A 20619-nucleotide genomic window follows, 5' to 3' on the forward strand; every position below is an offset into this window, starting at 1 on the left:
TTCCTTCACTTCCCTCAGTGTCCTAGGATGCATTCCATTCGGTCCTGGTGACTTATCTACTTTAAGTACAGCCTCATACCTCGTCTTTATCAATTTTTATCCCATCCATTATCTCCTCTACCTCCTCCGTCACTACGTCTATGGCAGCATCTTCTTCCTTAGTGAAGACAGATGCAAAGTACTCATTTAGTACCTCAGCCGTGCCCTCTGCCTCCATGGGTAGGTCTCCTTGTTGGTCCCTAATCAGCCCCACCCCTTCTCTTACTACCCGATTACTATTTATATGCCTACAGAAGACTTTTGGATTACTTTTTAAGTTAGCTGCGTAATCACATTGCTTTTTTGTGGGAGCTTGCTGTGCACAAATTGGCTGCCACGTTTCCTACATTACAATAGTGACAATACTTCAAAAGTACTTCAAGCGCTTTGGAACATCCTGAAACATAGAAACATACATAGAAACATAGAATATAGGAGCCTGCTCCGCCATTCAATGAGATCATGGCTGATCATCCAAATTCAGTACCCTGTCCCTGCCTTCTCCCCATATCCCTTGATCCCTTTAGCCTTAAGAAATATATCCAACTCCTTTTTGAATATAGGCGCTGTTTAAGGAGCAGGTGGTCATTCTTTGGGGTTGGTACACTGCTCTGATAATCTGGGGTCAGTACGGTGCGCTGATACAGACTGACCGCAGTTTGCTTTTTGCATCTGAATCTTTGTAAACCTAGCTCTATTTCCGTTTGCAACAATCAAGGGCTTTTAAAATGCTAACAACAGAATTTCAGTTAGACATAACAAACCAAAAAAAGGGGGCGGGGGATAGTGGATGGCCGCCGTGCTGTGATACTGGGCTGGGTTTCTGAGACTGGGCTGGGTTTCTTATTATCATGCAATGGGGCGGGTGGAAGGTTTGAGTGACAGGCCGGGCGGGTTAGCGGAACTGTAGCGACTAATGGTTCTCCCGAGAGACTCAGGTGAGAAGTCACGCGAGTGTGTGGGGAAGTGTTTCGACCCCCCCCAGGATATGGGAAGAGAGAACATCCGAAAAGAACTAGTTCCAAGTGTCCATAGGTGGAGGTGAAGACCAGGTGAGACAGACTGCGGGCTTGCCCAGGTTAAACTTGCCTTCCCAATGCAACAAGTGATCGGGAAATCTTAAGGGGAAATTAAGCGGCTCTTGCCTTGATTATCAAAAACAAATGCTTCTTTAAACCCGGTGGAGAGGAGCAGGTGGCCAGAGTGTGCAAACTGTCTCCTGGACATGGGGCAAAGATGACCAGTTGGGCTTTGACCGGGTGGCTGCTCCTAGTTTTTGCACTTGGGATGTTTTGATTCAGTCACCGGGAGGAGGAGTGACGACACCTTCTACTGGGGAAAAATCCAGCTCCGCACTCCCGAGTTAAGATTTGCTGTCAACCCACATAAAAGTCAGCTTTTAAAGCGAGTTACAGCGCCGCTGCCCAGCCTTGTGGCTGCAACGGTGCCACTAGTCGGCTGCATGAATCGTCTGAGCTCCTCTCTCTCGCTTCATTTTTAATTGCAACTGCATTCTTCGCCTGTTCTAACCTTGTGGTTTAGCAAAGGTGTTGGGTTAAAAAATAACTGTTTTTATTTGCTCACCTAGCGATGGATCCTGATCATGTGTTGGCATTCGGTGAAGCTCAGCGATGGGTGGAGGTGAGTTCATGAGTTTTTCTAGATTTTTAAGTACAGGGTATTTGGAATTTTAAATATTGTAATTTTAGTCACCTTTTTAAAAAAAAAAAAAAAAAAACCCCAAATATGACCAGTTTTGCTGGATATTTCACTCTGGCGCATTATCAGTACAGAAAAATAAGAAATCCTTTGGTCCTGAGTCAGAATCGCGTTTGGTGTGAATCAAAACCTAAAGAATCTGATACTGCATTTTCTGTGGGTTCCTACTTTTCTTATCCGTGAGCGCATCTTTTGGTTTTTAAAAGCACCACTGAAAGTTTACTGGACTCAGTGAAAAGTTTTTACTAGTTATTGATTTTTTCCATTCAGGAAATGATTGATTGCAGTGCAGTTCCCCCAGGGCTCATTAGCTATTCCTGAAAGTATGCTTATCTCGTTAATCTTGCGACGAGATTTTTGTATGTCAAAGAGGCAAGGTTTCGTAGTTGGATGTGTGTGTGTGGTTTTTTTTTGAAGCGGCCTTCTTTCCTACTCTTTTACTGCAAATTTGATTAGCACTTTGGTAATTGGATAGGTAGATCAATGGGAATTGATCAGTCGAATGCAATACATGTGCAGTTGTTTGGGTTTGTGAACATGTAATTAAAGAAATGTTTTTTTATCCTTTCGCACAACTGAAATCTCTTAAAAGGGAGGTAAATTATTTTAGGGCAGATACCTTTACCATTGTTATATGTAACTCCAGTATCAAGACGCACCTAAGTAAATGGTGTCAAAGCTAATATAGCTCACTTGTTGGTGAGTCGGTTTCATTTTATTGACAAACCGTTCATGTCATAAAATTGATAAAACAAGTTACGAAACTAAAGGTGGAATATGACTCAGGAGCTGATTTCAATGCCACTTATTTTGGGCCTTTTCTTGAGTTGTAGAATTTCAAAGGATTTGAGCGAGAGCGAGAACATGGATTGTGTGGAAATTAACTCTTCTCCAGCTATTGATTTAAAAAAGCACTTTGCAGCAAATGAAGCACTTGAAGTGGAGTCACTTGTAATGTAGGAAACGCAGCAGTCACTGCGCACAGCAAGGTCCCACAAACAGCAATGAGATAATGACCAGATAATCTGTTTTAATATAAAAACAGAAAATGCTGGAAACACTCAGCAGGTCAGGCAGCATCTGTGGAGAGAGAGTGAGTTTCAGGTCGATGACCCTTCATAATCTCTTTTAATGAAGTGGCTTGGGGCATAAATATTGGCCAGGACACCGGGGAAAACTCCCCTGCTCGTCTTTTGAAATAGAGACATAGGATCATTTATGTTTACCTGAGAGAGCAGATGGGGCCTCGGTTTAACATCTCATCCGAAAGACGGCACCTCAGACAGTGCAGCACTCCCTCAGTACTGCACTGGAGTGTCAGCCTAGATTATGTGCTCCAATCTCTAGAATGGGGCATGAACCCACAACCTTCTGATTCAGAGGTGTGAGCCATGGCTTCTTAAGAAGTGGTTATTGGTATTGATGAATCTGTCTATTCACTGTGTTGTTACCTTGTAACTGGGGTTGTTAACAATGCAGAGAACAGAAGACGAGAGCAATGGTAAAGGGAAAAAGATGGAGGCTCTTCAATACTTCAGCAGCTGTTGTGTCCATGGGCTGTGTTGAGGTTTGGAGCTGAGGAGTTCTGGCAGAACCAGAACTGAATGTTGGCGAGTTGGTGTTGTTTGGCACTATTGATGACTCCGTCTGTCACTTTATTGACAGGGTAGTAATTTGCTGGGTTTGATTTTTATGCTTTTTTTTGTGGATAGGACATTCCTGGCCAGTCGTCCACATTTTCTGGTAGATGCCAGTGTCATAGTTGTACCGGAACAGTATTTCTAGGGAAGTGGCTAGCTCTCATGCACACCTTCTGCACTACAGCCAAGCTTTTGTGAGGGTCCATAGCATTTACTGTGTCTGGTACTTGCAGCTGCATCTGAATGTCAACTAGTGTGAAACTAGTTGATTGGAGATTGGCGCCTGTGATGGTGGGGAATTTGGGAGGAGGCATAGTAGGGTTGGCCACTTGGCTGAAAATACTTGTGAACACTTCAGCCTTGGCTCTTGCACTCATGCTGGGCTGCACCATGGTTGAGGATGTTCATGTTCATGGTGTCGTCTTCTCCTGTTAGTTGCCTTGCCGAGCGCCATAGTTGACTGGATCTGTAGAGCTAAAGAGCCTTGCTCTGATCCATTGGTTGTGGTACTGCTTAGGTTTATCTCCAGCCCGCTGCTTTTGGTGTTTAGCATGCATGTAGCTCTTTGTTGTAGTTTCACTAGATTGGTACCTGTGATGCTGCTGGTGCTACCCCTGGTACTCCCTTCTAGATTCCCCATTGACCAGGGTTGGTTTCCCTGCTCGATGGGTGTTCGAGAAGTGAGGAATGTGCCTGGCCACAGCACTTGTAGATGCCCAGTTGTGGGCTGGTCGATCTCTCCTTGGTCAGTCCCACTTAGCACAGTGGCAGTGCCACATTGCACAATGGAGGAGGTCTTCACAGAAGACCAGACCTGTCTTCCCAAGGACTGTATGTTGGGAATCTGAACACTGCTATCATGGATAGATGTGTCTGTGACATGTTGGTGATGATGAGGTCAAGTAGGTTACTCCCTTGTGTTGGTTCCCTTATCACCTGATGCAGACCTAATCTGGCAATTATGTCCATCAGGACTGGTCAGCTCATTTAGTGATAGTGGTACTTGGCCGCTCTTGATTAGGGACTTCAATGTCTACCATCTAGAGTGCATTCTGTGCTCTGTTTCCCTTGGTGTTTGCTCCAAGTTCAACATGGAGTACTGATTTGTTCTTTGAGGTGGAGGTGGTAATTGGTGATCAGCAAGAGGTTTCCTTGACCTTGTTTTATCTGCATTAATTAGACTTCATGGGGTTTGGAGTCAATGTTGAAGACTCCAGGGTCACTCCTACCTAACTGTGCCCCACCTCTAGTGGGAGAATCCTGCTTTTGGACAGGACACACCCAGGAATGATGGAGGTATCTGGGATTTTGGCAGATAGATATGATTGTGAATACAACTATGTCATACTATTGCTTGACTAGTCTGTGAGACAATTCTCCCAACTTGGGCATCAGCCCCCAACTGTTTAGTGTGAAGGATTTTGCAGGATCAGCTGGACTGAGTCACTACCTGAGTTGCTAAGTCTGTCGTGGCGAATGGAGGGCCAAATCTCGGCAGTTAGGAGTTTGAAAGTGACTTTGGGGAAGAGTTTATTTGAAGGGCAGTCAGAGGTCAGTGGGGTTGGAAGATGGTAGGGGCCTTGTAGGTGGTAAGGGATACAAGAATTGGTTGGAGATGACCTTGTCTGTAATGAAAACAATAGTAGTAGAGAGGACATGTGAATTGGCAGGGTTGAGGTGACCATGTTTATAGGTGGGAGAATTTGTATGGGGCGGGGGGGGGGTGGGGGAGGAGACAGAGGGCAGTGAAATCAGATGAGAGAGGGCACAGGACAATTAAGTGGAGATTTAAATTATCAAGGAGGAGGAATTGCTTGGTGCAGAGGCTGAGGGAGTATATCTTGGTGAGAAACGTGGGAATTGATGTTAAGGGTCAAAACCGCAAAATGACAGAAATTAAAAAACACTACTACAACAATTTGGGCAGGGCAGATGGAAGGTATAGCCAGGTAGGGAGGCTAAACGCACCTACTAGAATGCTAATCAATCCTTATTGATCCAGATACAGTACGTACATTTAATACTACTCCAGAAAATTATTCAGCTGCAAAACTGTCATGAAGTAGAATTTCCTACGGAGTGTTGAGAATTGGTGTTCAGTTACTATGATCCAATTAAATGAGCACCAGGCTTTGCGATCTCTGGTCTTCCTCTTCATTATCCCCAGCCAACCTTCTTCCACCTTCCCCTTGCCACCCTGCTCCTTTCCCCCCCCCCCCCCCCCCCCCCCCAAAACCTGGTTCAATTTTGGTATTTTGTGAGGAAAGATGGCTTCCATTTTAACTGTAGCTTTTTCAAAATACTTTGTGAAATAGACAAATTTCCTGTATTTTGTGCATCTGTGTCTGAAACCCCATCCCTTTTGTGATGTGAACTCTGAAATCCGCAATGCTTTCCTGACTAACTCCTAGAGTTGGAGTGGTAGCCTGTAGTCCTGAAGTGAGATGCAGAGACTGACTGACACTCTTCTTGGTCTCTGAGTCAACTGGATACAGTCTTCTTTTCCAGAAACAGGACTGAAGGATCGAGGGTCGAATTGGCATGTTAGATGCTGAGACTTGTAATCCTCTAGTTGCTGGGGACCTACAGGAGTGAGACAACATGCTGCAGAGCTGATCCCTGACACTCAGGTTGTCCAGAGGAGTTAGGAAGCAGAGGCTAGTGCGAGCCAAGGTGTGGAGACCAATGTGATTCCAGAAGGCTTGGGATGAAGTTGAACTAACTTTAGAAAGCGATGAGAGGCTGAATTAGGGGTGTTTTATCTTTGGGTACATACCCTTCATTAGTAACTATCTTTCAAATTTATGGACACTGACCTCTGTATTTCCAGCATTTTCTGTTCTTTAATTTCTGTCATTTTGCTGTTTTTCCTTTTTTTAATTTAAGGGCAATTGTGATACACTATAGTTACAAAATGTAGTATTGCATGGTATAATAATTTGGTTCATAATTGGATGTACATATACAATTAATACGGATAAATATTGCAACAATATGTATATTTATTTCTGATTGTCGTCTATTCCATTTAATTGTTTGAAGGGAGCACATTTATATTCCTCATCTAGCTATGTTGTGTGAGGGACACGTACCCTCCGATCCACTCATTTTGCATAATGAAACAATGAATAAAGATAATTCAGTAATTTGCTTCAGACCTTTTATAATAAATAATAATGACATGCCTATTATTTTGAAACTTGTATTGACAGTTTCTGTGGTGTCTTATACTCTGATATGCATGGAATGCAGTAGTGATGCTGCTAGTTGGCATACATAATCTAAACGATTATATTATAATGAGAGATTTAATGGATGAGTACGCTGGTACCTAACCAAGTCTACTGGAATGTATGAGTTTGTCAAACTCTTTCTAAAACCAGGTTTCAAACATTGAGAAGTATCTGGGTCTCCTGTAAGCTCCTTAACCCTTTCCCATTAGTGACTTCAGACACTTTTATTGCTGTTGAGGTCCTGGGATAGTGGTGCTGTCCCAGATTGCTTTTTACTCTGCTGTTTTATAAATTTGTTTATGGGATGTGGGCATCACTGGCAAGGCCAGCATTTATTGCCCATCCCTAATTGCCCTTGAGAAGGTGGTGGTGAGCCGCCGCCTTGAACCACTGCAGTCCGTTTGGTGAAGGTACTCCCACAGTGCTGTTAGGTCGGGAGTTCCAGGATTTTGACCCAGCGATGATGAAGGATCGGCGATATACTTCCAAGTCAGGATGATGTGTGACTTGGAGGGGAACTTGGAGATGGTGGTGTTCCCATGCGCCTGCTGCCCTTGTCCTTCTAGGTGGAAGAGGTTGTGGGTTTGGGAGGTGTTGCTGAAGAAGCCTTGGTGCGTTGCTGCAGTGCATCTTGTAGATGGTACACACTGCAGCCACCGTATGCTGGTGGTGGAGGGAGTGAATGTTTAAGGTGGTGGATGGGTTGCCAATCAAGCGAGCTGCTTTGTCCTGGATGGTGTCGAGCTTCTTGAGTTTTGTTGGAACTGCACTCATCCAGGCAAGTGGAGAGTATTCCCATCTGTTTGTGGAGCCTGGTTGACGTCCCAATGTCGCATTGCGTTGTGCTCCTATTTGCTACCACTCTGCAAAATTCGCAGTGTTACCACTGATGCAGCACAAAGAAAGGGCCTGGGAATCATTATGCATAACTTCTGATGTACAATGCATACTCAGGGTAGATCTGCGAATCCTCACAACTTGACACCATTGTAGATTGATGCACACGTTGAGGTGTGCAGAGCTAGCGCCATTGGAATTGTGGAAGACTGATCATTCAAACCTTCTGAACTTAACATTGAGTTCAACAATTTCAGATCCTAACCTGTTCCCATTTCTTTGGACAGTAGGTGCTGGTAGTGATTCTGCTGTTGCCATTTACAGCTCCTCTAGACCCATCTTTTGTTTCTTTACTTGACCCATTATCACCCCCTTTTGCATTGCGCCATCATCCATTTTGTCATTGAAATCACTCCTGCCTTACGCCCTATCACAGACCTTCCCTTTATTTCTTTCCTCCCCATCCCCTTCCCCTGCCTCTGTACTTAAAACCTGATACACCTAGAGTCATAGAGTAATAAGAACATAAGATAATAAGAAGTAGGAGCAGGAGTAGGCCATACGGCCCCTCGGGCCTGCTCCGCCATTCAATAGGATCATGGCTGATCCGAATCTAGACTCGCGTCCACTTCCCTGCCCTCTCCCCGTAACCCCTAATTCCCTTATCAGGTAGGAAACTGTCTATCTCCATTTAAAATTTATTTAATGTTGCAGCTTGCACAGCTCTCTGGGGCAGCAAATTCCATCGATTTACTACCCTCTGAGTGAAGAAGTTTCTCATCATCTCAGTTTTGAAAGGGCAGCCCCTTATTCTAAGATTATGCCCCCTAGTTCTAGTCTCACCCATCAGTGGAAACATCCTCCCCGCATCCACCCGATCAAGCCCCCTCACAATCTTATATGTTTCGATAAGATCGCCTCTCATTCTTCTGAATTCCAATGAGTAGAGGCCCAACCTACTCAACCTTCCCTCATACGTCAACCCCCTCATCTCCGGAATCAACCGAGTGAACCTTCTCTGAACCGCCTCGAGAGCAAGTATATCTTTTCTTAAATATGGAAACCAAAACTGCACGCAGTATTCCAGGTGTGGCCTCACCAATACCCTGTATAACTGCAGCAAGACTCCCCTGTTTTTATACTCCATCCCCCTTGCAATAAAAGCCAAGATTCCATTGGCCTTCCTGATCACCTGCATACTAACTTTTTGTGTTTCATGCACCAGGACCCCCAGATCCCTTTGTACTGTACAGCACAGAAAGAGGCCCTTCGGCCCATCGTGTCCGCGCCGGCCACCAAGCCCTGTCTATTCTAATCCCATTTTCCAGCATTTGGTCCGTAGCCTTGTATGCTATGGCGTTTCAAGTGCTCATCTAAATGCTTCTTGAATGTTGTGAGGGTTCCTGCCTCTACCACCCTTTCAGGCAGTGAGTTCCAGATTCCAACCACCCTCTGGGTGAAAAAGTTTTTCCTTAAATCCCTGCTAAACCTCCTGCCCCTTACCTTGAAACTAAGCCCCCTGGTTATTGACCCCTCTACTAAGGGGAAAAGGTTCCTTTCTATCTACGCCCCTCATAATTTTGTACACCTCAATCAGGTCCCCCCTCAGCCTTCTCTGCTCTAAGGAAAACAACCGCAGCCTGTCCAGTCTTTCTTCATAGCTGAAGCGCTCCAGCCCAGGTAACACCCTGGGGAATCTCCTCTGCACCTTCTCCAATGCCATCACATCCCTCCTATAGTGTGGCGACCAGAACTGCACACAGTATTCCAGCTGTGGCCCAACTAGCGTTTTGTACAGCTCCATCATAACCTCCCTGCTCTTATATTCTATGCTTCGGCTAATGAAGGCAAGTATCCCATATGCCTTTTTAACCACCTTATCTACCGGTCCTGCTGCCTTCAGGGACCTATGTACATGCACACCAAGGTCCCTCTGATCCTCTGTCCTTCCTAGGGTCCCTCCATTCATTGTGTATCCTGTAACGTTAGCTCTGTTTCTTTCTCCACACATGCTGCCTTGCTGTATTTTCAGCATTATCTGTTTATATTTCATTCATACCAGCACTGCTTGCCTGGTATATGTTGATCTCCGCTGGAGCGGTGGTAGGAATACTGCAGGTGGCCTCGGTACCCACGGTTAGAGAAGGGGAAATTGGCCAGCGTTCTTGCTCCCAATCTTTATCCTGTATATGTGCATACATGTGTATGTGCGCGCTCTGAATTAGGCCCACAGTAGACTCCATTGTGGTGTCTCATGTATTTGCGTAGTCTGTCAACCTTCTCTGCCGAGCTCTCACTAATAGGCACTTTGGGGAAGTAGAGGATGAATTTTGCACCCGAGTAGTGTGCCAATGATTTCTGGAGGGGAGAAAAAAGTGCAGTTGCTATCAATAGCAAACTCCTGCTAAACGTGCCGTGTTAGCTGTGGCTCAGTTGGTAGCATGCTCACCTCTGAGTCAAAAGGTGAGTTCAAGTCCGACTCCAGCACAATAATATAGGCTCCAGTGAAGTACTGAAGGAGTGCTGCTCTGTCTGAGATGCCATCTTTTGGATGGAATGTTAAACCGAGGCGCCCTCTGCTTTCAAGTGGATGTAAAAGATTCCATGACACTAGGAGTTCTCCCCAGTGTCCTGGACAATATTTATCCCTCAATCAACATCACTGAAAAAGAACAGATTATCTGATCATTATCACATTGCTGCTTGTGGGATCTTGCTCTGTGCAAATTAGAACATAAGAACATAACATAAGAGCAGGAGTCGGCCATACGGCCCCCTCGAGCCTGCTCCGCCATTCAATAAGATCATGGCTGATCATTGACCACAACTCCACTTTCCCGCCTTAGCTGCCGCGTTTCCTACATTAACAACAATGACTACGCTTCAAAAGTACTTAATTAGCTGTAAAATGTGTTGGGACGTCCCGAGGTCATAAAAGGCGCTAAATAAATGCAAGTCTTTCTTTCTGTAATGTCTGTTTCCAAAGCAGAGCGAGCTCCGAATAGCCCTTGGCTTACTGCCTGAATCTGGTGAGAACTCAATGCCTTAACTTTTATCAACCAGTGATAGCTGTATTTAAACTGGTACGCTATGTGGTTGCCTGGCTTTACAATAGAAGGTTGTTTGCAGCCACTTTGTGTGTGTTTTTGGCTGCTTTGAGTGAAAGAAAGTTGAGTTCTGTTTTTATGGAGCAAAACAACTTTTAACTCTTATGCAACTGAATTTTTAAAAAGTTGCAGCATTTATTATGATGTCTGTATGTTCTGATTATTTACTGCTGGTAGTTGCTAGCCCTGACTGACTAAGTTCAGTTTAATGCACAATTGGGATTGAAACCTGAATTACTTCTCTGCAGCAAGACACAGTGGGGCGGGGGTTGGTGCGGAGGGAAGGAAGGAACCATTTGGGCCATCTCACCAGGCACAAGTAAGGAATGTGATGGAATACTCTCCACTTGCCTGGATGAGCGCAGCTCCAACAAAACTCAAGAAGCTCGACATCATCCAGGACAAAGCAGCCCGCTTGATTGGCACCCCATCCACCACCTTAAACATTCACTCCCTCCACCACTGGCGTACCATGGCTGCAGTGTCTACCATCTACAAGATGCACTGCAGCAACTCGCCAAGGCTTCTTCAGCAGCACCTCCCAAACCCGCGACCTCTTCCACCTAGAGGGACAAGGGCAGCAGGCGCATGGGAACACTACCACTTCCAAGTTCCCCTCCAAGTCACACACCATCCTGACTTTGAAATATATCGCTGATCCTTCATCATCGCTGGGTCAAAATCCTGGAACTCCCTCCCTAACAGCACTGTGGGAGTATCTTCACCACACGGACTGTAGCGATTCAAGAAAGCAGCTCACCACCTTCTCGAGGGCAATTAGGGATGGGCAATAAATGCTGGCCTTGCCAACGATGCCCACATCCCATGAAAGAATTAAAAAAAAAAAAAAAAATCTGTGAAATAACTGTTGTGAAATGACTGTCCAACCCTGCCGCCTTTAGTTTATAGGTGACAGATTTCCCCCCCCTTAACGTTTTCTAGTATTTTCTCCCTTCTAAAACTTCCTTGTTAAACTTTTGAAACCATGAACTTGAGTACATTGTTGTCAAAATGAAGTGAGCTATCTCCCTCCAATTAAAATATTATGTCTGGCTTTCACTCCAGTAGCTGCCACACACACACACTAAACCTTTCCAGAATCAGCAGTGAATTCTGCATCTTCTGGGAGTTCAAGTGCAGTTTTACATGAAATCAATGCAAAATTGAGTGTTATTACTGCTAATATATAACTCCACCAAAGTTTTTATTGGCAAATAAGCATAAGAAAGTGGTACAAGTATTTAACTGGTAATGTTGCAGGAATATTTTCAAAAACAAACTCCTACATATTTTTAGAATTTCTAGTGGAATCTTTGGCTCAAAAACACTTGATTCTTATCTGGCGAGATTGAAGTACAGCAGTGGAAGTAATGATGTTGCTCTTGGACAATGTACTGTTGATGTTGAGCATTCTTTCACAAGTTTTCTAGTAAATTAAATTGCGTTTGCAGAGAAGCGTAAACTGAAATGGCAGAAATTCTGAATTAGAACAAACTGCATTTAATTTAAATCTGAGGTAGAGGGATTAGGTTTGCCGTCTTTTCCCTTTTTTCCTTTTATTTTTGAATATATTTAAGTTTGGTGCCTCAGTTTCTCCAGCTGGGCATTGGCTGTAGTTGTAGTTCAAATACTGTGTGGAGCAAATGTGCATCTTCAAGGCAAAAATCTCCACTTAGCTGAACTGTTGAAGTGTGGCTTCTTTGTGCAACTTTAAAGAAGAACAAAATTCACGTGATTGAATTGCCAAGCCAGGACTTGCTTAATTAAGATTTGATGTTCTTTCCACCCCCACTCTAATTTAATTTCAAACTACCACAATCTACCATTTGCACATTTGTGATTTTTTTTCACTAACGCTGCTTTCCAAACCAACTGCCTGAGGTGCTGTCTTTCGGATGAGACGTCAAACCGAGGCCCGGTCTGCCCCCTCGGGTGGACATAAAAGATCCCACGGCACTATTTCGAAGAAGAGCAAGGGAGTTATCCCCAGTGTCCTGGCTGATTATTTATTATTCAATCAATATCATTAAAACAGATGATCTCATTGCTGTTTGTGGGAGCTTGCTGTGCGCAAACTGGCTGCTGCGTTACCCACATTACAACAGTGACTTCTGTAATGTATGTACCTTTTTAAGGGGAGGACTACTTTTTACAGCTCCTATATACTGTAGTACCGGCAGTGACCACACCTGTATATAAACCCTGAGTAGGGATCTGTAAAGTTAGTTCTAGAGTAACCCTCACTCAGTAAACACCTGTTGATCGTTCCCTGCAGTCTCTTGTCTAATTATTGAAGGACACAACATCAAGATACACAGATCTAACAACTTCACTTCAAAAGTACTTCATTGGCTGTAAAGTGCTTTGGGATGTCCTGAGGTTGTGAAAGGCGCTATAGAAATGCAAGTCTTTCTTTAAATCTTCAGGTTATCTTTATTGAAATTTCCTCGGTGCACAGTTGTAGTTGCGTTTCCTCTTTCAGCGATTGACTCCTCCCACTGCCCCTCCTTACACAATTGGTAACTGAACTCCTTATAGTGACTCTGTGCTTGAAATAACGATCAAACTGCAATTCACTTGTCCTTGTGCATGATTGTAAAATGAAGCAAAGAGCTGACCAGCCTGATACAACTTTTGATCAAATCAAAACTCTACTGAATTGTTCTATTGCGAATGTGTTATTATTTAAGATTAAACTGGGAATAATCGAATCTAATGTGAGCTATTTTAAGTGTTGAAATTGTGTTCCTTTTGGTAATAGTTTTTTGGTACTTTTGAGCATTGATATTTCTGTGATGCAACACCCTCCCTCTCTAGCCTCCCCCAAGCACTTTTTAAATCTTCGTTTTGTCTCTTGGTCTGATTCTCCTGTAAGTAAAATTTGATTCCATTCCAACATGTGCCAGGAGAGACACAAGTGTCCCGACTGTGCCTCCTGTTCAGGCTTCCTCTCTCTCTTTAGCTGGGGTACTGAGATTGGGGACTCGAATTGTGGGGGGTGGGGTGGAAATTGACCCTCTGCCCTGCCACTCAGTGCTATTTCACATTGGTGTTCCACTCCGTAACATTTTCAAACTATCTAATGTTCAGCGAACACACTTGTCATTGTTTTAGCACTTGGATTGAATTTATCATTTGTTCTTGCAACACTTTTAACTCATCCATTGGGCATCCTGTGTATAAAACATTGCACAAAGAACTCCAGTAATTATTGCTCTCTAAGCAATACACCTGGTGTCTTAGAGTAAACAGACTCTGCTAGGTTACAGTGTGTTTGAGTGAATTTGGTGTTGCTGTTGTCACCAATGTGTGCGACCTGTTCTGCACCATGAATTTCTCAATAATCAGAATTTGGGGAAGAGTTTCAGTGAGGAAGGACTAGTTCTTTCCATTCATCTCTTCCGCCACCCACACAGCGGAATTGAAATGTTGCATATAATAGCTTTAGTAAGACGAGGGCAAAATGGCTACTCTGTATGGCTCAATGGGTCACTAGCTTGTGTAGTACCACGCCGTACAGACTTTTTAAAAAAAAGTCCCACGTTTGATCTGTAGTCTGCTGTTAGCTAATAGTTGGGGCACGACCGTTAACCTCCGGGGCAGACTCCTGCTTGCTGTCCAGTCCCTGCTGCAGGGAAATTGGTTTCGTGCCACATAGATACATTCTCCCCAAGCCCCATTCTCGCCAGTTCGGAAAACAGCAATATTGTCTGCATAAAACTGTACAGCTTATTGCAAGGTGGTTCAACTGATAAAATCTGCCACTGAGTCCAGTTCTCAGAAACGAGAGCTATGAACTATTTTTATAAGAGGTAATTGGTGCAAAGTCAGAAAACTGTTGAAGATTCTCACCTAGCAACTATATCATTTGATCTTTGACTATATCTTCCAATGGTCACGTGGTTCAAGTAGCAGATTTAGTAAAACTATGGTATTTAGTAAGCGTGTGTTAAACTTCAGCTGAAATGTGATTAGCTTCTGTTTGCCAGTATATTGGCATCTGTGGTGTTTTATTTGCAGAAGATATTTCTTCAGATCCCTTATGTGCGCATAAGTGAAGGTTCAATGTAAATCTGTCATTCTTAAGCAGTAAATGCCAGTGACTCAAGTGCAATTTAAAGCCAGGAAATTGTTGTTCAGGCATCATTGCAGCTGTGGCCTGACGCATTTCACCTTTGTGCCTTGTAATGTAGATATTATTGATGCTTGAGGGTTTGGTGCCTTTGTGGACCTTTTGTAACTGACCCTCCTCCCCCCCAAGCAGGAGACCTATACAAAGGTTTACAATCAACTGATTTTGGTTTCATCGTTACATCAGTCTTGGTCTCCTTACCTAAGGAAATGTATACTTGCCTTAGAGGGAGTGCAACAAAGACTCACTAGCCTGATTCCTGGGATTGTGGGGGGTGGGATTGTCCTATGAGGAGAGATTGAGTAGACTAGGCCTATATTCCCTAGAGTTTAGAAGAATGAGAGATGATCTCATTAAAACATAACATTCTAAAGAGGATTGACCAGGTAGATGCTGAGAGGTTGTTTCCCCTGGCTTGGGAGTAAGAACATAAGAAATAGGAGCAGGAGAGGAGCAGGAAATAGGAGCAGGAGTAGGCCAATCGGCCCCTCGAGCCTGCTCCGCCATTTAATAAGATCATGGCTGATCTGATCCTAACCGCAAATCTACTATCACAGAACCGTCTCCTGAATCTAACAGAATTAGACACACGAAATAGGAGCAGGATCAGGCTACACGGTCCCTGGGCCCGCTCCGCTACCCACAGGGCCATGTCCGATCCGAACCTAGACTCATGTCCAAATTCCTGCCCGCTCCCCGTAACCCTTAATTCCCTTTACTTCTAGGAAACTGTCTATTTCTGTTTTAAATTTATGTAATGATGTAGCTTCTACAGCTTTTTGGGGCAGCATATTCCATGGACCTACCACCCTCTGAGTGAAGTAGTTCACAGAATCACAGAAACCCCACAGTGCAGATAGAGGCCATTTCGGCCCATCGAGCCTGCACCGACACATATCCCACCCGATCCCCGTAACCCCTACACCAACACATATCCCACCCTATCCCCGTAACCCCATGTATTTAATCCCCCTAACACTAAGGGTCAATTTATCATAGCCAATCAACCTAACCCGCACATCTTTGGACTGTGGGAGGAAACCGGAGCACCCGGAGAAAACCCACGCAAACACGGGGAGAATGTGCAAACTCCACACAGACAGTCGCCCGAGGCCGGATTCGAACCCGGGTCCCTGGCGCTGTGAGGCAACAGTGCTAACCACTATGCCACCGTGCTGCCCTCCTCCTCATCTCAGTTTTGAAAGAGCAGCCCCTTATTCTAAGACTATGCCCCCTAGTTCTAGTTTCACCCATCATCGGGAACATCCTCCCTGCATCCACCCGATCCAACCCCTTCACAATCTTATATGTTTCAATAAGAGTCTAGAACTAGGGGTCACAGTCCTAAATGGCTGACTCCTTATTCTGATTGAGATGAGGAGAAATTTCTTCACTCAAAGGGTTGTGAATCTTTGGAATTCTCTACCCCAGAGGGCTGTGGATGATCAGTGGTTGAGTATATTCAAGACTGAGATTGATAGATTTTTGGGCACTAAGGGACTCGAGGAATATGGGGATAGTGCGGGAAGGTAGAGTTGAGGTAGATGATCAGCCATGATCTTATTGAATGGCGGAGCAGGCTCGAAGGGCTGAATCCCCTACTCCTGCTCCTATTTCTTATGGTGGGGGAGTGGGACTAGCTGAGGTGCTCTTGCAGAGAGCCAGCACGGGCTCGATGGGCTGAATGGCCTTCTTCCATGCTGTAACCATTCTATGATTCTTATGTCACCGCTACAAAGGATAAGGAACTGAAATTGTTTGAGGAACTTTTGAAAGCTCATCATTGGTCTGGTTCAGTGTTTTGAAATTGAGTACTGGAAGAATAATAAGAACAAGTTGCACTTGTATAGTCATTTTAATAAACATACCACTTTACTGAGGAGATTGGGGGAGGAGAGAATTTAAAAAAAAAAAAAAAAAAAAAAATGCCTGTTCAAGAGTTAGAGAATGTGATTGGAAAGCATGGTTGAGAAGGTTTGTCAAGGTGGAGAGACAGAGGGGTTTAGAGAGGGAGGTAGTTGAAGGTTGAAGCAGAATGAGGGGTTTAGGGAGGGAGGGAGTTGAATGTTGAACCATGAGCATAGCTTTAGCATATTCCATCCATCATCAAGACTGCTTTCTTCTACCTCCACCACGTAACCCAGTTCAGACCCTTCACCACCAAAACCTTTTACATGTGCCTCATCACCTCTAAACTCAACACTTACCTTGCTGGCCACCCACCCTTTACCCACCATAAATTAATGTCCAAAGCTCTGCTGCATGTACAGGAAACTTTCGTTTAACCGGAGGTTAAATGTCCGGAAAGCTCTATCTACCGGCAAAAATCAGGAGCTGTTTCCTATAAGTTTTTTTAACTTCTCGTTGCTTTTTTTTTCTAGTCAGGCTCTGCAAGGTCTAGCTGAAGCTGTTGCTTAGCTACAGAGACACTTTTAAGCTGCGGCCGACTGTTTTGAAGCAACAGGGTTTGTTGCTTCACACGGAGCTCAAAAGCTTCGTATGTTTTAACATTAGCGCTGGTTTCTACAGCAGTTTTGATGATACGGCACCAATTCGGTCCCGTCAGTGCCGGATACCAGAAAGTTTCCTGTATCCTGTCGCACATTCAGTCCTGCTTGTTCATCTCCCCCCCCCCCCCCCCCCCCCCAAATGCCTTGACCGCATCTATAAATCCCTCCATGGCTTTGCCCTACACTGCCTCTGCAATCTCCTCAAGCCTTATATCCCCTTCTTTGACTCTGACCTTTGTGGTAACAACATGATGTAACTCATTTTATTGCATTCGATGTTCAATGCATTCTTATGTTGTCACAACAAGTGTATCTTGTATGGACAAGGTGGCCAATTTGCCGCAGCCATTCTTTGCATGTATGCAGCCTCTGGTTCAGAGGAGGACTGGTGGTGCAAGGGCAGTGCAGATTTGGGAGAGAAGCACTCAAGATCTGGCCTGTAGTATGAAGAGCCCACCGTTTCAAAAGCATTATATTAGTTTCTTGTCTGCTTCAAGAACATGCATTTCAGTGGAGCTTTGTCCCTTTTTATATATAGATGGTTGTCTCAAAGTTTCTTAAGTGTAAGAGTAAAGACAAATCCGTGAGAAACTCAGGGTGGGGCTTGGGTGGACAGTAGAGAATTAGGGTTTTAAAGGAGAGGCGAGAGGCGTGGAAGAAGGCCAGGTGCTCAAAGGAGGACAACGTGCCAGAAGAGATGGGAGAGATACCAAGGTGAGATTTGGTGATCAGGGCCAGATTACCACCATGGCAGTTTGGGCAGGTCAGGTGGTGGAAGGTATAGCCAGCCAGGGAGGCTTCAGTAAGGGGCAAGGTGGCCTCCCCCGTGAGCCAAGTTTCTGCCCAGGCCATGATGCCAATGCAATCATCCACTATAAGATGATGGATGGCAAGAGCCTTGTTTGCAAGTGAACGGAGATTCTGGAGGGAGATGCGGAGAGCGTTGGTGATTGTTGATATGCTGACTGTGTCCAAGGGGTCAGTCGTGGGAGGGGGTGAACAGCACGTGAAGGACGCTGGCAAGATTAGCCCCCAGCAGGTACACCGGGCGGGACGATTGGCAAGAGAGGAGGTTGTGGTTGCTGCTCGCAAGGTGACCTCGAAGGGCCCTTTGGAGAATGCCGAGAGAGGCACAGAGGGAAGCTGTGGGCTTATCAAAGAGGGAGTTAAGCCTGGAACGGTGTTGAGCTTATGTGCAGTTTGGCAGGAGTCCAGGGCTGTTAAACCCCAAGTGTTCCCGGTGGTACTGTTGGAGTTTAACTAGCTAATACCTTACAACCTACTAGTACAGAACTGGAAAACGTCCCACTGCCTGTTCAGCCAGGACTGCAATAAGTGTTGTGACATTGGCGTGGCAATGTTCTCTGGTGCCAAATGGGAAAAATACCAGCTCTAAATGACAGGCCTATGATTTATTAATGAACAAGGCTTGATGGACACTGGTAATAATGCCATATCTTTAATGTGGCATTTTGTATCTGCAGTTAACATAGAGCAATGAGTAGTCCTTGATGAAACCAAATATTTTGAAAATGGAGCAGATATGTAATCTAATACTCATTCTATTGGATTGAATTACAGTATATACGCAGCCCTGTTCTTTACATCTGCTAAACGCTCGAGCTAAATATGACTTATGGAATGCTGACATTCCTCAGTGTTTATATCTAACTTTAAAAAAAAATCATTGTGTGAAAAAAATGTCAGGATGTGTACTTTTACAGTAAAACAAATAGTCTTTTGTTTTCTGCATAACTTAGTTAGTAACGTCCCTGAACTGGTAATGGTTAATTGCTCCCTTATGGCCTGACCCCCCTCTGTGGGGGGGCAAAATAAGAAGCTGACTGTAAACCATAAAAATAAGGAGGGGGGACCTGTGGATGTACTGAATCATGTACACTTGGATGGGGATCTAACAAATTCAGGCACTCTCACAGGTGGAGCTGTACTATTGGTAATTTAGCATTTGCTGTAACACAGATCATTAACTTATTCCAAGTTGAATGAGGAATGATGCATATATTGTGTAATAAAAAAACTGCCTTCCTACCTTGCATAACAAAGTTTTGTGTAGTTTGTAACAGCGACCTCCCGAGTGCGCCTCTTCCCATTTTAATTCTACCTTTGTGCAAGCCAAGCCACTCACCCTGACGGAGGCCAGAACATCTGCTCGTTCTGCATCCAGTGGCAATGTTTACATTGCTTGTGGGGATGCTGCTACCATTGGCATTGCCAGTGAAAAACCACTGCATTTTTTGGAGAGCCCCTGAATGAACTACTGTAATCTAATTAACAGCTGATTTGGAACCAGGAACACGCATCTATTCCAAGCAAATCTGTATGAAAAAGGACTTGCATTTATATAGCGCTTTTCACAAACTCAGGACATAAGCACTTAACCGCTTTAGTACTTTTTGAAGTGCAGTCACTGTTGTAATGTAGGAAATGCGACAGCCAATTTGCGCACAGCAAGCTCCCACAAACAGCAATGTAATAATGACCAGATAATCTGTCTTTGTGATGTTGATTGAGGGATAAATATTGGCCTCAGGACACCGGGGATAACTCCCCTGCTCCTCTTTGAAATAGTGCCATGGGATCTTTTACATCCACCTGAGAGAGCAGACAGGGCCTCGGTTTAACCTCTGATCCAAAAGACAGCACCTCCGACAGTGCAGCACTCCCTCAGTACTGCACTGGAGTGTCAGCCTGGATTTTTGTGCTCAAGTCTCTGGAGTGGGACTTGAGCCCACAATCTTCTGACTCCGAGGCGAGTGTGCCACCCACTGAGCCACAGCTGAGACAAAGCAATAAGTGTTGGTGACTAGTTGTTGAATGTGGAGCTCGTGCCATAAATAAGTGAGGCAGTCCCTCCACTTGCTGTAGGTACACGTGGGCAGATACACCCCTGAGTGCAAAATTCAGTGTTCAGTAACTTACTGTACTATTAATATTTTGTTTAATCGCACAAAATAGTATAAAACGCCAGCTTATGCAGGTGAGACAATTGAATGAATGTAATCCTCTGTACCCTGATGGGAGTGAAATCTCTTTGTATCTTATTGGTAAAACAACATTAACGTGAGTTCAGTTACTTGTGATAAAATGTTGTGCGATGGTTGCTGATATTTGTGTCAGCTGTGGCTCAGTTGGTAGCACACTCCCCTCGGAGTCAGAAGGTTGTGGTTCAAGTCCCACTCCAGGGACTCGAGCACAAAAATCTAGGCTGACACTCCAGTGCAGTGCTGAGGGAGTGCTGCACTGTCGGAGGTGCTGTCTTTCAGATGAGACGTTAAACCGAAGCCCCGTCTGCTCACTCAGGTAGACGTGAAAGATCCCATGGCCACTATTTTGAAGAAGAGCAGGGGAGTTATCCCTGGTGTTCTGGCTAATATCCCTCAA

At 44.6% G+C, this 20619-nt stretch overlaps 1 protein-coding gene across 2 annotated transcripts in view; it reads left to right on the plus strand.

The window, feature by feature from the left end:
* Window positions 1–927: 927 nt before the first annotated feature.
* The window catches only part of lmo7a (LIM domain 7a), a 292222-nt gene continuing 272530 nt past the window's right edge, over window positions 928–20619 (plus strand). The window contains exons 1-2 of one of the 2 annotated variants that reach the window (XM_085998505.1): window positions 928–1091; window positions 1628–1680. In XM_085998505.1, coding sequence (XP_085854631.1) covers window positions 1630–1680 — 51 coding nt within the window. In that variant the 5' untranslated portion in view covers window positions 928–1091; window positions 1628–1629. The remainder of the gene's footprint in view (window positions 1092–1627; window positions 1681–20619) is intronic. The other variant, XM_085998506.1, reaches the window with a different exon arrangement.

This window comes from Somniosus microcephalus, chromosome 10, assembly GCF_052327205.1.
Source record: "Somniosus microcephalus isolate GS21.2 chromosome 10, FLI_Smic_1.0, whole genome shotgun sequence".
NCBI lineage: Eukaryota > Metazoa > Chordata > Chondrichthyes > Squaliformes > Somniosidae > Somniosus > Somniosus microcephalus.